This window comes from Penaeus chinensis, chromosome 30 (genome assembly GCF_019202785.1).
Source record: "Penaeus chinensis breed Huanghai No. 1 chromosome 30, ASM1920278v2, whole genome shotgun sequence".
Taxonomy (NCBI): Eukaryota; Metazoa; Arthropoda; class Malacostraca; order Decapoda; family Penaeidae; genus Penaeus; species Penaeus chinensis.
This window is the reverse complement of record NC_061848.1, coordinates 21,399,191-21,411,690: the sequence shown is the minus strand read 5'-3', so window position 1 is coordinate 21,411,690 and position 12,500 is coordinate 21,399,191. Positions and strand designations below refer to the sequence as shown.

Sequence of the window (12,500 nt, the reverse complement as noted above, 5' to 3'; positions counted from 1 at the left end):
GCAAGCTAAGAGGGACAAACACAAAGACTTCCAGCGAATGCCTTTTCCTCCACTCAAGTGCAGTACGGGTGACACTCATCAAATATACAGCATAGCCAGTACAAAAAAAAAAAAACAGCGATACAGTATATAACAAAGTAATAGGAACAATAATACAAAGTGTAAAAAATCATGCCCTAGTCTTTCGCTCTTTTGCTTAGCGCCTCTCTCTCTCTCTCTGGCTCGCGCCTCTCTCGCTGGTGAGATACCTGATAAACTTGGGGTCGTGCTCGCCGCCCTCCTTGCCGTCGGCGTGTTCCTTGCGCTTGCGGTGCAGGCTGCCGGGGAAGGCGTCGGGGGCCTCCTCGCCGTGCGGCTCCTTGAGCTCCTTCCTGAGGGCGTCGTCGGCGGAGGTGCCCGGCCGGTCCTCGTGCCCCGCGGAGGCTGCGCTGGCGGACTGGGGGTCGGCGGGGGCGCGCGACGGGGGGGCGCCGGGGTCAAAGGTCACGGGCGAGGCGAGGTCCAAGGGCACGAGCGCAAGCGGCTTGACGGCCGGCGACGCGGTCCACGCCCCGCTGCACACGACGCCGCTGCCACCGCTGCTGGAGGCGCCGCCGCTGGCCCGACCCAATTCAGGTAACCTGCAGGACAACCAGCCACAGGGCTTAGCCGAGCTGGCATTCGCTGGTGTGAGTGAGTGTGAGTGTGTGAGTGCGGGTGAGTGAATGTGTACGTCAGCATGTGACTATGATTGTAGGTCTGTACAAACATCGTGAATGACTCCCTACCACAGCAGAACTTGCTACAGACTTACACATCCTGTGGTTTCCGCGGCCTGGCAGGCTCGAGCCCGGGCATGGCGGGAGGCAAGTCCTTCCTCCGAGGAACAGCGGGAGTTCTAAGGCACACAGGCGGAACATTTCCAAAAGACTAACTTGCTTTTTCATATACCGTTTCCTACCTCTTTTACGTAATGCAGTATCTTTCTCGCAGATAATCCTCTTGGTTACACAAGCAGTATGAAGGACATGATGAGTTTGCTTTCTTACGAACATTTCCTGAGAATACGATCGGGTGCCTTATTTCCCGAGGCGTATCCACCTCCTTGTCAGTGCTTGCGTAACCAAAGGCAAATCTTTCCTTCCTTCCGCCTTGACTGGATGCATGGCCTTTTAAACGACAGGCCAACCCCGCCGCCTGTCCACCCGTCCACCTATCCACCCATCCAACCGAGCAGAACGACTGCACCCGACCCCCTAGACCCGAATGGCGTACGTGCGTATGCGTAGAATGCGGCCTGGTAGACGTGAGAGAGAGATGTAGGGGGGTTGAGACGTCCTTCTCCCCCCCCCCCCCCTCGCGAGCGGCAAAAAGTGGTGGAGGGACCGGATCGCCAGCAGACCTGCTTAGATGGGAAATTAGTTGAAACGGGTTTGGTGCCACGCTGGAAGACCGACCGACCGACCGACCGACCGACCGACCGACCGACCGACCGACCGCTGTCCCTCGTCTGCTCGTCAGCGGGGGCCGAAGCGAGGGGGAATATTTTAGTTCCCCTTCCGCTTCCCCGTGGAAGTGGGAGAGAAAACGGGAGAGTCACGTTCACACCAAGCTAATGCCGGTCACGTGACATTCACCGCGACCGACCCTCTTCGATTTCTTCTCCACCACAACTTCCTTCGCTTTATCCTCCTCTTTCACCAACACACCTCCACCACCATCGCTCCCATTCCAAATGTCTCCACTGCCACCTCCGCCTCTTCCTCCGTCTCCACGTCTACTTTTACTTCGACTCCCACTTCCTTCTCCACCACTACCCCCTTCCTCCCTCCCCCCTTTCTCCTCTTTCCTTTCTCCTCCTTCTCTTCCACCTCCACCTCCTCCCCCTCCCCCCCAGCTCCTCCTCCTCCTCCTCCTCTTCTCCCCTTTCTCCTCCTCCTCCTCCTCTTCCACCTCCGCCTCCTCCTACTCCTCCTCTTCCACCTCCGCCTACTTCCCCTTCCCCTCCAGCTCCTCCTCCTCCTCGTCCTCCTCTTCTCCCCTTTCTCCTCCACCTCCACCTCCACCCCCTCCTCCCCGCGACCTACATCTCGCTCCCTGGTCGTCGACACCCGGAGGAAGGATGAAAGACTTCAAAAAGTCAAATTCCCCAATTGACATCCTCGCGATCGGCTTTAACAAAAGTTCACACGCGAAGACCCTTGCGCGCGGCCTTGACGCGGAGGGACGACCTTTCAGCGTGCAGCGGCGGCCTTGCTGACCCCAAGTCAAGCCAGGGTTGACGATATTCCAAAAAAATGAAGTCAATACAACTCTAGGAACACGTAGAGTAAAGGTCAAGCACGTACATACACGCACGCACGCACACGCGCATGCACACGCGCACGCACACGCGCACGCGCACGCACACGCACGCGCACACACACTCGTAATCCCCTCCTTCTTCGTATTGCAAATGTGCAACAGGAAGAAAAGCACGAGGTAAAACCGAGGCATTAGCGCCACGTCTTCGTCGAAACAACCCGTAGTCGTACGGCTTCTCTCTCTCTCTCTCTCTCTCTCTCTCTCTCTCTCTCTCTCTCTCTCTCTCTCTCTCTCTCTCTCTCTCTCTCTCTCTCTCTCGACGTATCGTCCAGAAAGTCTTGAAGAGAAGCGAAAAAAATAAAAATCGTTCTCGTTCTCGGAATCGAAACGTAAACACGACAAACTGGGCGGAATCGACACAATCAGCATGAGTTTGCAAGTCTCGCCATCGATCGATCTGTGCGTGCGTTCGTGCGTGTGTCCGTGCTTGCTTGCTTGCGTCCGTCGGTCCGTGGGCGTGGATGTCGGTTGCAAGCGTCCGCCGTTGGAAGTACAGTCATCTTGTTTGCTTTCTTGCTTGCATTGGGTCGTCCTTTCTTGACCTGTGATGACTCGGGCGCTTCGGTGCGACTTCAGCGCTGACGGGGCGCCTCCAACGACCCCGCGACTTGGCTTCTTGCTTACTTCTCTACGCCACTGCGACCCAACTCCGCCCACCTCTTTCTACTGATCAACTCCCATCTGTCACTCACTAAAATTAAAAAAAAAAAGGGGGGGGGGGGGAACACGTTTGATATTTTTCATTTTCTCTATTTTTTCGTCTGAATACCCACTTGTCATCGGCCTTGGCGTGCGAGGAGCAGCGTGACCCCATGGCGTCGCGCTGACCCCAGCGGTCATAATACTTCTTCCCGGAGACACGCCTCAGAAAAAGTGTCGGTCACTCCTTCCTTCCTTCTATCTTTCCCTCCTTCCTGGAGTAATGGCCTTTCACACGGTCGGGACACGAGAGCTCCTTGACCCTGGCCTCTCATAAGGTCACTAACATTCCTTCTTTGTTTTCGATTCCGCCTTTTCCTTCCCTTTCTCTTTTTTCCTTTTTCCTTCACCTCTCCTTTTGATAATCTTCTGTTGTTCCCGTAGCTGGAGCTGGCGGAGCGACGGGAGACGGGCGTCCGGTGCCCTCGAGAAGGACTGCCTCTCCTCCTCCTCCTCCTTCCCGGCCGCCATCAACCACTCCTAGTCCTACCGGAGACTCGGCGCTCCTCCAGCCCCCTCCCCCTCCTCCAGTCAAGCTCCACCTCCCCAACCAAAGCCTCTCCCACGTCGAGTCCTCCTCCAGCGGCTCGAGGGCCTCTCCGCTCGGCTCAAAAGCCTTCCCGCCGATCTAACACTCTCCTTCTCGAAAACAGAAAGAATCCCGAAAATATCTGCCTAAGGGCCCTCCTCCGGCCGGCCCTCCGTTGACCTTGGGGGCTTTCTCGTCATGGGGGCTGGGGCGGGAATGGGGAGGGGGAGGGGATTATATGGCGGGGAGGAGGTAGACGGGAGGACGGAGCTTCCGATAAGTGGTGGGGGGGGGGGTAGGAAGAAGGAGTTTTAATGTGGCGGAAGAGGGAGGAGGAGCCTCATAGGGGAGGGAGAAGGGGATAAGGAGGTACTCCTGTTATGGAATCGGACGGGGGAGAAGGTTACGGGAGCGGGAAGGGCATTCGGAGACCCAGATAACAAAACGATCTCCGTCCCGCCGCAAAAGGCTCGTCGAGCGCCCTCCACAAGCATTCCAACAATGTCTCTGTATTTCTTCTTCATCAAATGCCTGCTACTTCCTCCCTAACCCCACCCCCACTCCGTCACACGCAGAGTAGAGCGACAGTGAAAGACCAGAAACAACGAAACAACGCGGGGACATTCTCAGGGGTAAGAAAAACAAGAAAAAGAAAAACAAAGAAGAAGAAAAAAAGAGAGAGTTGGAGAAATGCCAGAGCAGGACTGCCTCAAATCCTCTCGAACTATTGTAAAGAAAAAAAAGAACAAAAAGAATAATGTGAAGTTGTAGTGGCTTCTTACGGATGAAGAGAACAAAAAGGGGAAAGCAAAAAAAAGGGGGAGAGTTGGAAAGTCGAAGAAATTGAATAAGAAAGAAGAGTAGATGAGGAGGAAAATGATAAAGGGATGTACGAAAAGCCAACAAGAGAATTAAAAAGGGGGGGAGTAAGAGTAAGAGGACAGATGAGGTGGAGAAGCACGAAGGGGAGGAGGAGAGGAAAGAAAAGGAGGAAGAGGAGGAAGAGAGGAAAGAAAAGGAGGAGGAGGAAAGGAGAGAAAAGGAGGTAGAGGAGGAGAGGAAAGAAAAGGATGATGATGAGGAGGAGGAGGAGGAGGAAGTAGAGGAAGAGGAGGAGGAAGTAGAGGAAGAGGAGGAGGAAGTGGAGGAAGAGTAGGAAACTGAAAAGGAGATGGAGGAGGAAGATGAGGAAGAGTAAGAGGACGAGGAAGAGGAGGAAGGCGCAGATCAGAGGCCTTTGGCGGCGGCCGCGATCCGAGGATAAGCACGGCGCCCTGGCTTCTCGCACGCTGGCCCAGTAAGGCCCGGCAGACTCGCCCTCGCCTCCATGGCCGCCGCCCGAAGCCCCGCAAAGACCCGCGCCGCCGTCTTCGCCTCGCCCTTTCCGCCTGTCGGTTCTCTTGGTTTGTGTCTCGACAACTCAACAAATAAATCAATAGATAAACAAACAGGCAATTAAATAAAAAAACAAATAAACAAAATAAATTCCGAAAATGCTCAGGAACACATTTAGCTCACAGGTACCACCTGTGCCCAGAAAGCACATGCTGGTGATTAACTCTCTCTCTCTCTCTCTCTCTCTCTCTCTCTCTCTCTCTCTCTCTCTCTCTCTCTCTCTCTCTCTCTCTCTCTCTCTCTCTCTCTCTCTCTCTCCACACACACACACACACACACCAATTAATACAAAACTTGAATAAGAGAAAGAGAGAAAGGGAAAAGAATCCGGATACGAAGGCAGACACACGGAACAAAAAAACAACACAGAAAAAAAACAGAAAAAAAACAAGTAAAAAAAAACCGACAACGACATCCGAGGCCCCGCGCCGCCGACGACACAAGCGGCCGTCCTGTCCCGCGGGTCCGGCCAGGAGAGGTTCGCCTTGCGTTCCCGGACACTTCCTGGACCCACCAATTCGAGATCGAGAGGATTCCTGTTATCAAGACGTACCCAGGGCTGGTTGGCATTTAAAGTGGATTGTTTAAATGCCCGAAATGCAGATGCTTTTCCCCGGTGGAGCGTTCGATATTCAAACACCCTTTTCCCGGCGAAGCGTTCCGAAATAAACGCATTTCCCCGGCGAAGCGTTCGAAATACAAATGCATTTCCTTGGTGAAGCACTCGTTTGCTTTCTAATAAAGAAATGACGGTCGTTTAGGCGGCCTGTAATGCATGCTTGTTGATTGGAGTTGTTGCTAATGCACTGTGGGGCCTCCTGGTGTGGGGGGGGGGGGGGGTGTTCTCTCCCGACGAATAATTCAACACTTGCAAGCAATGGAATGTATGTTTCTTTTCCGCTCTTCTGTTCCCTTCCTCACTCATTCATTCTGTCTTTCTTCCTCTCTCAATTCCTTTCTATTTCTGCTTTCTTTTATCTTAACCTTTTCCTTTTATTTGATCTTTCTCTATCTATCTATCTCTGTTTTTATTTATCATTCCTCTTTTTGATTTTTCTCTCTTTCTCTCTTTATACATACATACATACATACATACATATATATATATATATATATATATATATATATACACATCGCCTTTTAACGGTATTTTTCCTGATACGTTTATTTGCAAGGAAGTCCATGAGTGAGTGAACTTACAAGACAAGATCAACTCTGTCCTTTCCGCCCGTCGAGGTGACATGCAACTTCCTGTGCGACGCCCGCGACCCCCCCCCCCCCCCCCCCCTGCTCCTTGCATCCATCATTGGTCTCCTTCCTCCTCCTCCTTCTCTCTTTTTTCTTTTTATTCTTTTCCCCCTCTTCTCCTCCAATTTCTTCCCTTCTTTCCTCCTCCCTTCCCCCCTTCCCTCCTATGCTTCTTCTTCCTCTTCCTCTTCCTCTTCCTCTTCCTCTTCTTCTTCATCCCTCCTCCTTCTCCTTCTCCTTCTCCTTCTCCTTTTCCTCCTCCTCCTCCTCCTCCTCCTCCTCCTCCTCCTCCTCCTCCTCCTCCTCCTCCTCCTCCTCCTCCTCCTCCTCCTCCTCCTCCTCCTCCTCCTCCTTCTCCTTCTCCTTCTCCTTCTCCTTCTCCTTCTCCTTCTCCTTCTCCTTCTCCTTCTCCTTCTCCTTCTCCTTCTCCTTCTCCTTCTCCTCCTCCTCCTCCCTCTTCTTCTCTCTTCTCCTCCTCCTCCAACTCCGAGGGGCAGGGATATGACTATGACTCGGAGGCATGAGCGTGCACTTCCCACTCAAAGCACCAATTTTTCTGCCAACTAAAAGTAAACAGGCCTTGTACCCGAAGTCATCACTCGGGCGACGTGAGACAACATAGGCGCGACGTAACCCTGGTTCAGTAGAAGACATAATAATAATAATGATGACCCTATTTGCCGCCCCAAGCACTTAACCGGGCAGTAGGGTCGAGGATGAAAGCACGGCACGCACACACGTAAGCAGGCAGACATACACATTCAAACATGAGCCAGCACATACACACGAATACAGTTGCCCATGAGAATACCGGGCTGTGAGATTCAGCAATATATATAACCGTTTCTCTGATTTTTTTATTTTTCTTCGTTTTCCTTTTTCTCCATCATTCTATCCCTACGTAATGTGGAATGGAAAACAGGTTAATCATTTCTCCTTTCTTACTTCTTACTTCATTTACGGATTTCCTCTCTTCGTCTCTCCTTGCGTCCTTCTCTCGGAACTCTAACCCTCCCTCTCTTGCCCTGTCCTTCTTCCTCCCCTCCCTTCTTTTCTTCCACGTCTTCTTCTCCTCCTCCTCTCTTCTCTTTTCCTTTCCTCTCCTTCCCTCCCTCTTTTTCTGCCTGTCGCCCCTTCCTTCCTTCCCGTCCACGCCCTCCCCTTCTTCCTTATCCCTCCTGCTTGCGCTGGCTGCCTCCTGGCACTGGCACCCACCGCTCGATGAGTTATGTTGAAGATGCGCCAGATCGAGCTGGCATCAGGCGCTGAGCACGTGATATCACAGCACCAGTGCAACGCCGCCGCTGGCCGGGAGGGCCCCAAAGGATCCGCCTTGGGGCAGGCACTGCACCAGGCACTCTTTTGGGTCCTTTATTCGGTCAAAGTACTCTTTGTCAAGGTTTTGCTAATATAACCTGCCTTTACGTGTACGTAAATAGTTGGAGGGGAAGATGCATATATATATATATATATATATATATATATATGTATGTATGTATGTATATATGTATGTATATATGTATGTATATATGTATGTATACATGTATGTATACATGTTTGTATATATGTATATATGTATGTATATATGTATATATATATGTATATATATGCATATGCATATATACATATATATACATATACATATACACATATACATGTGTGTATGTATATGTATTCATATATGTATACATATATAAACATACATACATACATACATACATACATACATACATATATATATATATATATATATATATATATAAAACAGATACATTATATTCTCCCCAGCCATAACCCGAAACGTGACGAGCGCACCGACCGGAGCGACGCCGAGCCCAGCCCGGAGGCGGACGCAGCCGGCGCACCGACTCGGACGAGGAAGCACGGGCCACGCGCTCGGCGAAGCGACCCAGGGAATAAGTCAAAGGTATTGGTCGCCAAGGCTGAAGCTGCTCAAGTGTCAGGTCCCCCGCGCCGGGGCGAGATGCCATGACGCCCGCACGCTCTGTCACTAGCACTGTGTCACATGCCATGCCAGGACGGGACACGACACTACAAAGCGTGGAATGACACTTTGGAGAATAGAGGAATAAAATAATAACTGTCAGACCCGAACTACGTGCACGTCCGCACGCCTGGGTCAAGTAATTTTCTCTCGAGGGTAGACGAGATGGCGGCGAGTGTGTTTACGTCGAGCGTGTTTATCTATTCGTGTGCACGTGACTCCTCGGGTCATTGAGCCTAAAATATTTATTCTGATTGAAACGAAACAACCTTTCCCTTGGTCTCCCCCCTCCTCGTCCCTTCCCCCCCTCCCTCTCAAAACCACGAATCCCCCCCCACTCGCCAAGGTCAAAGGTTTTATGTCTCTTTCTCAAGCACGTGAGTGAGTGAGTGAGTGAGTGAGTGAGTGAGTGAGTGAGTAAAATAGTGAGTAAGTGAGTGAGTGGGTGAGTGAGACAGAGAGAGAGAGAAAAGACACACGCGCGCTCGCGTTCAAAACCGAAATATACAAGAGGAAGATAGGGAACCAGACAAGAAAAAGGACGGTAAACACGAGACAGAAAAGTAGCGAGGAGTATAAGGAATGTCTCGATTGAATCGCCTTACGTCATCGCCCACGTCATCAACGACGTCACCGTTCGTTAAAGTTGGTAGACGCTGATGGTGCGAGTGCCGGGCGATCGATCGAGCCCCTTCGGACACTGCACGAGACTCCGGGAGAAGGGGAAATGTACCCGGAGCTGGGGACGAGGGGAGGGGAGGGGAGGAGAGGAAGAAGAGAGGGGGGGAAAGGAGCAGGAGGAAGAGGAGGAGGAGGAGGAGGAGGAGGAGGAGGAGGAGGAGGAGGAGGAGGAGGAGGAAGAGGAAAAGGAGGAGGAGGAGGAATAGGAGGAGGAGGAGGAAGAGGAAAAGGAGGAGGAAAAGGAGGAGGAGGAGGAAAAGGAGGAGGAGGAGGAGGAGGAAGAGGAGGAGGAGGAGGAGGAGGAGGAGGAGGAGGAGGAGGAAGAGGAGGAAGAGGAGGAAGAGGAGGAAGAGGAGGAAGAAGAGGAAGAGGAGGAAGAGAAAAAGGAGGAGGAGGAGAGCGTTGACACGGAGGGGGAGAAGGGAGAAGAAGGAGACACGGGTCGAGGAAAGGGAGAAAGGAGGAAGGAAGGCTGAAGGACCAGAAAGAGGGAGAAGGGGAAAGGAAGGATTAAACAACAAAGAGGAGTGACGTGAATAAGATAAGAGAAGAAAAAAAAATGCAACCTAATACATTAAAAAAACAAAAACAAAGATAAAGCAAGAGAAAACAAATGCCCACCGGGAAGCGAGAGAGCATCGGGTGTGGTGGTTATCTGCTACAACCGCCCCCCCCCCCTCCCTCCCCCTCCTTTGCCTCTGCCATGGCGACGAGATGCCACAAGATGGCACTCCCCTGGCACCTCTGGCACCGACCACTGCAACCATTCCTTCCATAAACAGAAAAACGCACTCACATACCCAACCAAACGTAAAAAAAAAAAAAAAAAAAAAAAAAAAAAAAAAAAAAAAAATATATATATATATATATATAAACAAATAATCACATAAACAGACAAACAAACAAACAAATAAAACCAAACCCAAAGACGAATACCACAAGCAAAGACACATCAACACGCAGCCACACACACGCACGCACGACATGAACCTACACACACACACACACACACACGACCGCCGCTTCCCACGACCCCCTTCTTTAAGCAAGCAAGCAAGTCAAGCACGCAAAGCAAGGGCCACAGAATGTCAAAGCTACGATCCTCTCCCTCCGAGGACTAGTGAATAGCTGGCTGGAGATCGACTTGTCTTCTTCCAATATCAATTTGTTCCTAGGGATGGAGAGAGAGGGGGGAGGGGGGGGGGGAGGAGGAGGATGAAGAAAAGAAAGAAGAAGAAGAAAAGGAAGAGGGAGAGGAGGAAGGAGAGATGGAGGAGGAGGAGAAGGAGGAGGAGGAGGAGGAGGAGGAGGAGGAGGAGGAAGAGGAGGAAGGAAAGAAAGAAGAGGGAGAGGAGGAGGAGGAGGAAGAAGAAGAAAAGGAAGGAGAGGAGGTAGGAGAAATGGAGGAGGATGAGGAGGAGGAGGAGGAGGAGGAGGAGGAGGAGGAGGAGGAGGAGGAGGAGGAGGAGGAGGAGGAGGAGGAGGAAGGAAAGAAAGAAGAGGGAGGGGAGGAGGAGGGGGAGGAGGAGGGGAGGAGGAGGAGGAGGAGGAGGAGGAGGAGGAGGAGGAGGAGGAGGAGGAGTAGAGGAGAAGAATGAAGAAGGAGGAGAGGAAAGAAAGAGGATGAGGAAGTAAGAGAAATAGAGAAAATAGAGAGAGGAGAAGGAAGGTATTGAGATTGGAAGATGTGAAGGAGAGAAAAGGAGAGAGGAGAGGAGTAGTGGGGTGAAAAGGACACGATGAGGATAAGGAAGAGGCAGTGAAAGAGTGGGATAAAAAGGTGAGAAGGCAAAGGAGGAGAATAAGGAGAATCAGGAGGAAGAGGAGGAAGAACGGGATGACGTAGAAGACAATAAACATATGATGAAAAAAAAAATAATAATAAATAATAAATGATAATCACAGTCATAAGCCGATTAAGAATAGAGTGTATCGTATAAATAATTATAATTATACTACATTAACAATAACAAATACAGTTTGGTCATACAATAATCAATCACAGGCCAACTTGAATAATCAACATCAAGTACGATATCATAATAACAATTATCATAAGCAAGTCTATAACAGAACATATTGGATAATTGACAATCATGATAGAATAATATATATATATATCAATCATTGAATAAATCGTAGTGAAATGATGACGTAACAACAGCTGTGATAATGGCATGAATGACAATGGTAATAACGAATAAACAAATGATGAAATCAAAGGCAAAGCAACACCAAAGACAAGACACAATTATGTTAATAAAACTGCAGTTCACTTTGATAGGGACGCCCCCCCTCCCCCCACCCCCTAAAAAAGACTACAAAGGAGTCATGCACGATTCAAACTCGTTTTTTCCTGCCCTTTGTTTATCAACATTCCCCCCTTCCCCCACCTTCTCTCCCCCCCCTACTCTAGAGAAACATGGCGTATTTCTTCCACGTAATCCAATGTCTTTTTCTTCTACTTCTTCTCCTTATTAAGCCAAGCATTTCCTGCTTGAAAAATGTTTTTCTCTCTCTCTCTCTCTCTCTCTCTCTCTCTCTCTCTCTCTCTCTCTCTCTCTCTCTCTCTCTCTCTCTCTCTCTCTCTCTCTCTCTCTCTCTCTCTCTCCTTCGCGAGGAACGAAATGCCGACTCATATAAACCGCATAAATTATTACTCATCTCCCATCTGTTCCTCCTTTCTCTCTATGGTTCACGTTATGAAACAGGTAGTCACGCGATAATTACCAAAGAATTTACCTTACGTAAGAACACAGAAATCCTCATTTTCTGATCGTATCATTATCTGAATAAAATATACAACCACCTCTTATGCATAAAATGAACAATTAAACACTTCTTAACAAATCAATACCATAGTGGCATCTGTCGAGTGAAAGACAAACAAGAAAAAAAAAACTGACACGATTCCACGCACATACACACACTTACCCGCAAGTGCACACAGTCTTCCCCTGAATTTTACACATGCTGATCACGTGTTTGATGTACTCCAATGCGATGTAGAAGAAACTGTCTCGTAAACCATTGAGAGACACGACAATCTCTCTTCCTCTATTGCTGTCTCCTGTTCGTCTTTGAAAAATATTTCTTTCTCGGTCTCAGTAAGACTCTCTCACTAGCCTGGTTATCTTCCAACTGAACTCGAGGTGCCGCTCCACCCCCTTATATAGACGTCGACGCCAGTGCCATCTGTTGGCTCGGTGTTGCCAGTTACTCCTTTCATGGAATTCCGTCATTTCGGCCATTGCTATTTCTGTTCACAGGCTTCGGGTGTATATATAATCTCAAATTTTGCTCCTTCCACTGACAATCTCGAAGATGAATTCATATGAGCATGAAATGGATCCGGTGTTGGAAAAGCGCCTCAGATCTTAGCATCCGAAGGAGAGGGAGAAAAAAAATCGGGTTGCGTGTAAAAGGCGAACTGGCCACGCGCTCGAGCTTTATCAATGAACGGGGCCTGCAATTGCCGTTCCGTATATCCTGTCAACAAGAACGGCAAATGTTGGTCATCATTTCCATCAAAGCCAATCACATGTGACCACCCCCCTACCTACCCCCCCCCCTCCCACACCTTCTGACGTAAGCAGGTAA

The 12,500-nt window shown here is 50.0% G+C and overlaps 1 protein-coding gene across 7 annotated transcripts in view; it reads right to left on the bottom strand.

Moving 5' to 3' along the window:
• The window catches only part of LOC125041596 (protein FAM13A-like), a 34,142-nt gene that overhangs the window by 16,522 nt on the left and 5,120 nt on the right, over positions 1-12,500 (bottom strand). For 3 of the 7 annotated variants that reach the window (XM_047636649.1, XM_047636651.1, XM_047636655.1), the window contains exons 1-2: positions 11,835-12,058; positions 249-620 (exon numbers count right to left, since the gene is read on the bottom strand). The exons of 1 other annotated variant lie outside the window; for it this stretch is intronic. In XM_047636649.1, the coding sequence (XP_047492605.1) occupies positions 249-620; positions 11,835-11,872 (410 nt within the window). In that variant the 5' untranslated portion in view covers positions 11,873-12,058. Of the gene's footprint in view, positions 1-248; positions 621-11,834; positions 12,059-12,500 lie in introns of those variants that run through there. 3 more of the 7 variants (XM_047636652.1, XM_047636650.1, XM_047636653.1) reach the window with 3 other exon arrangements.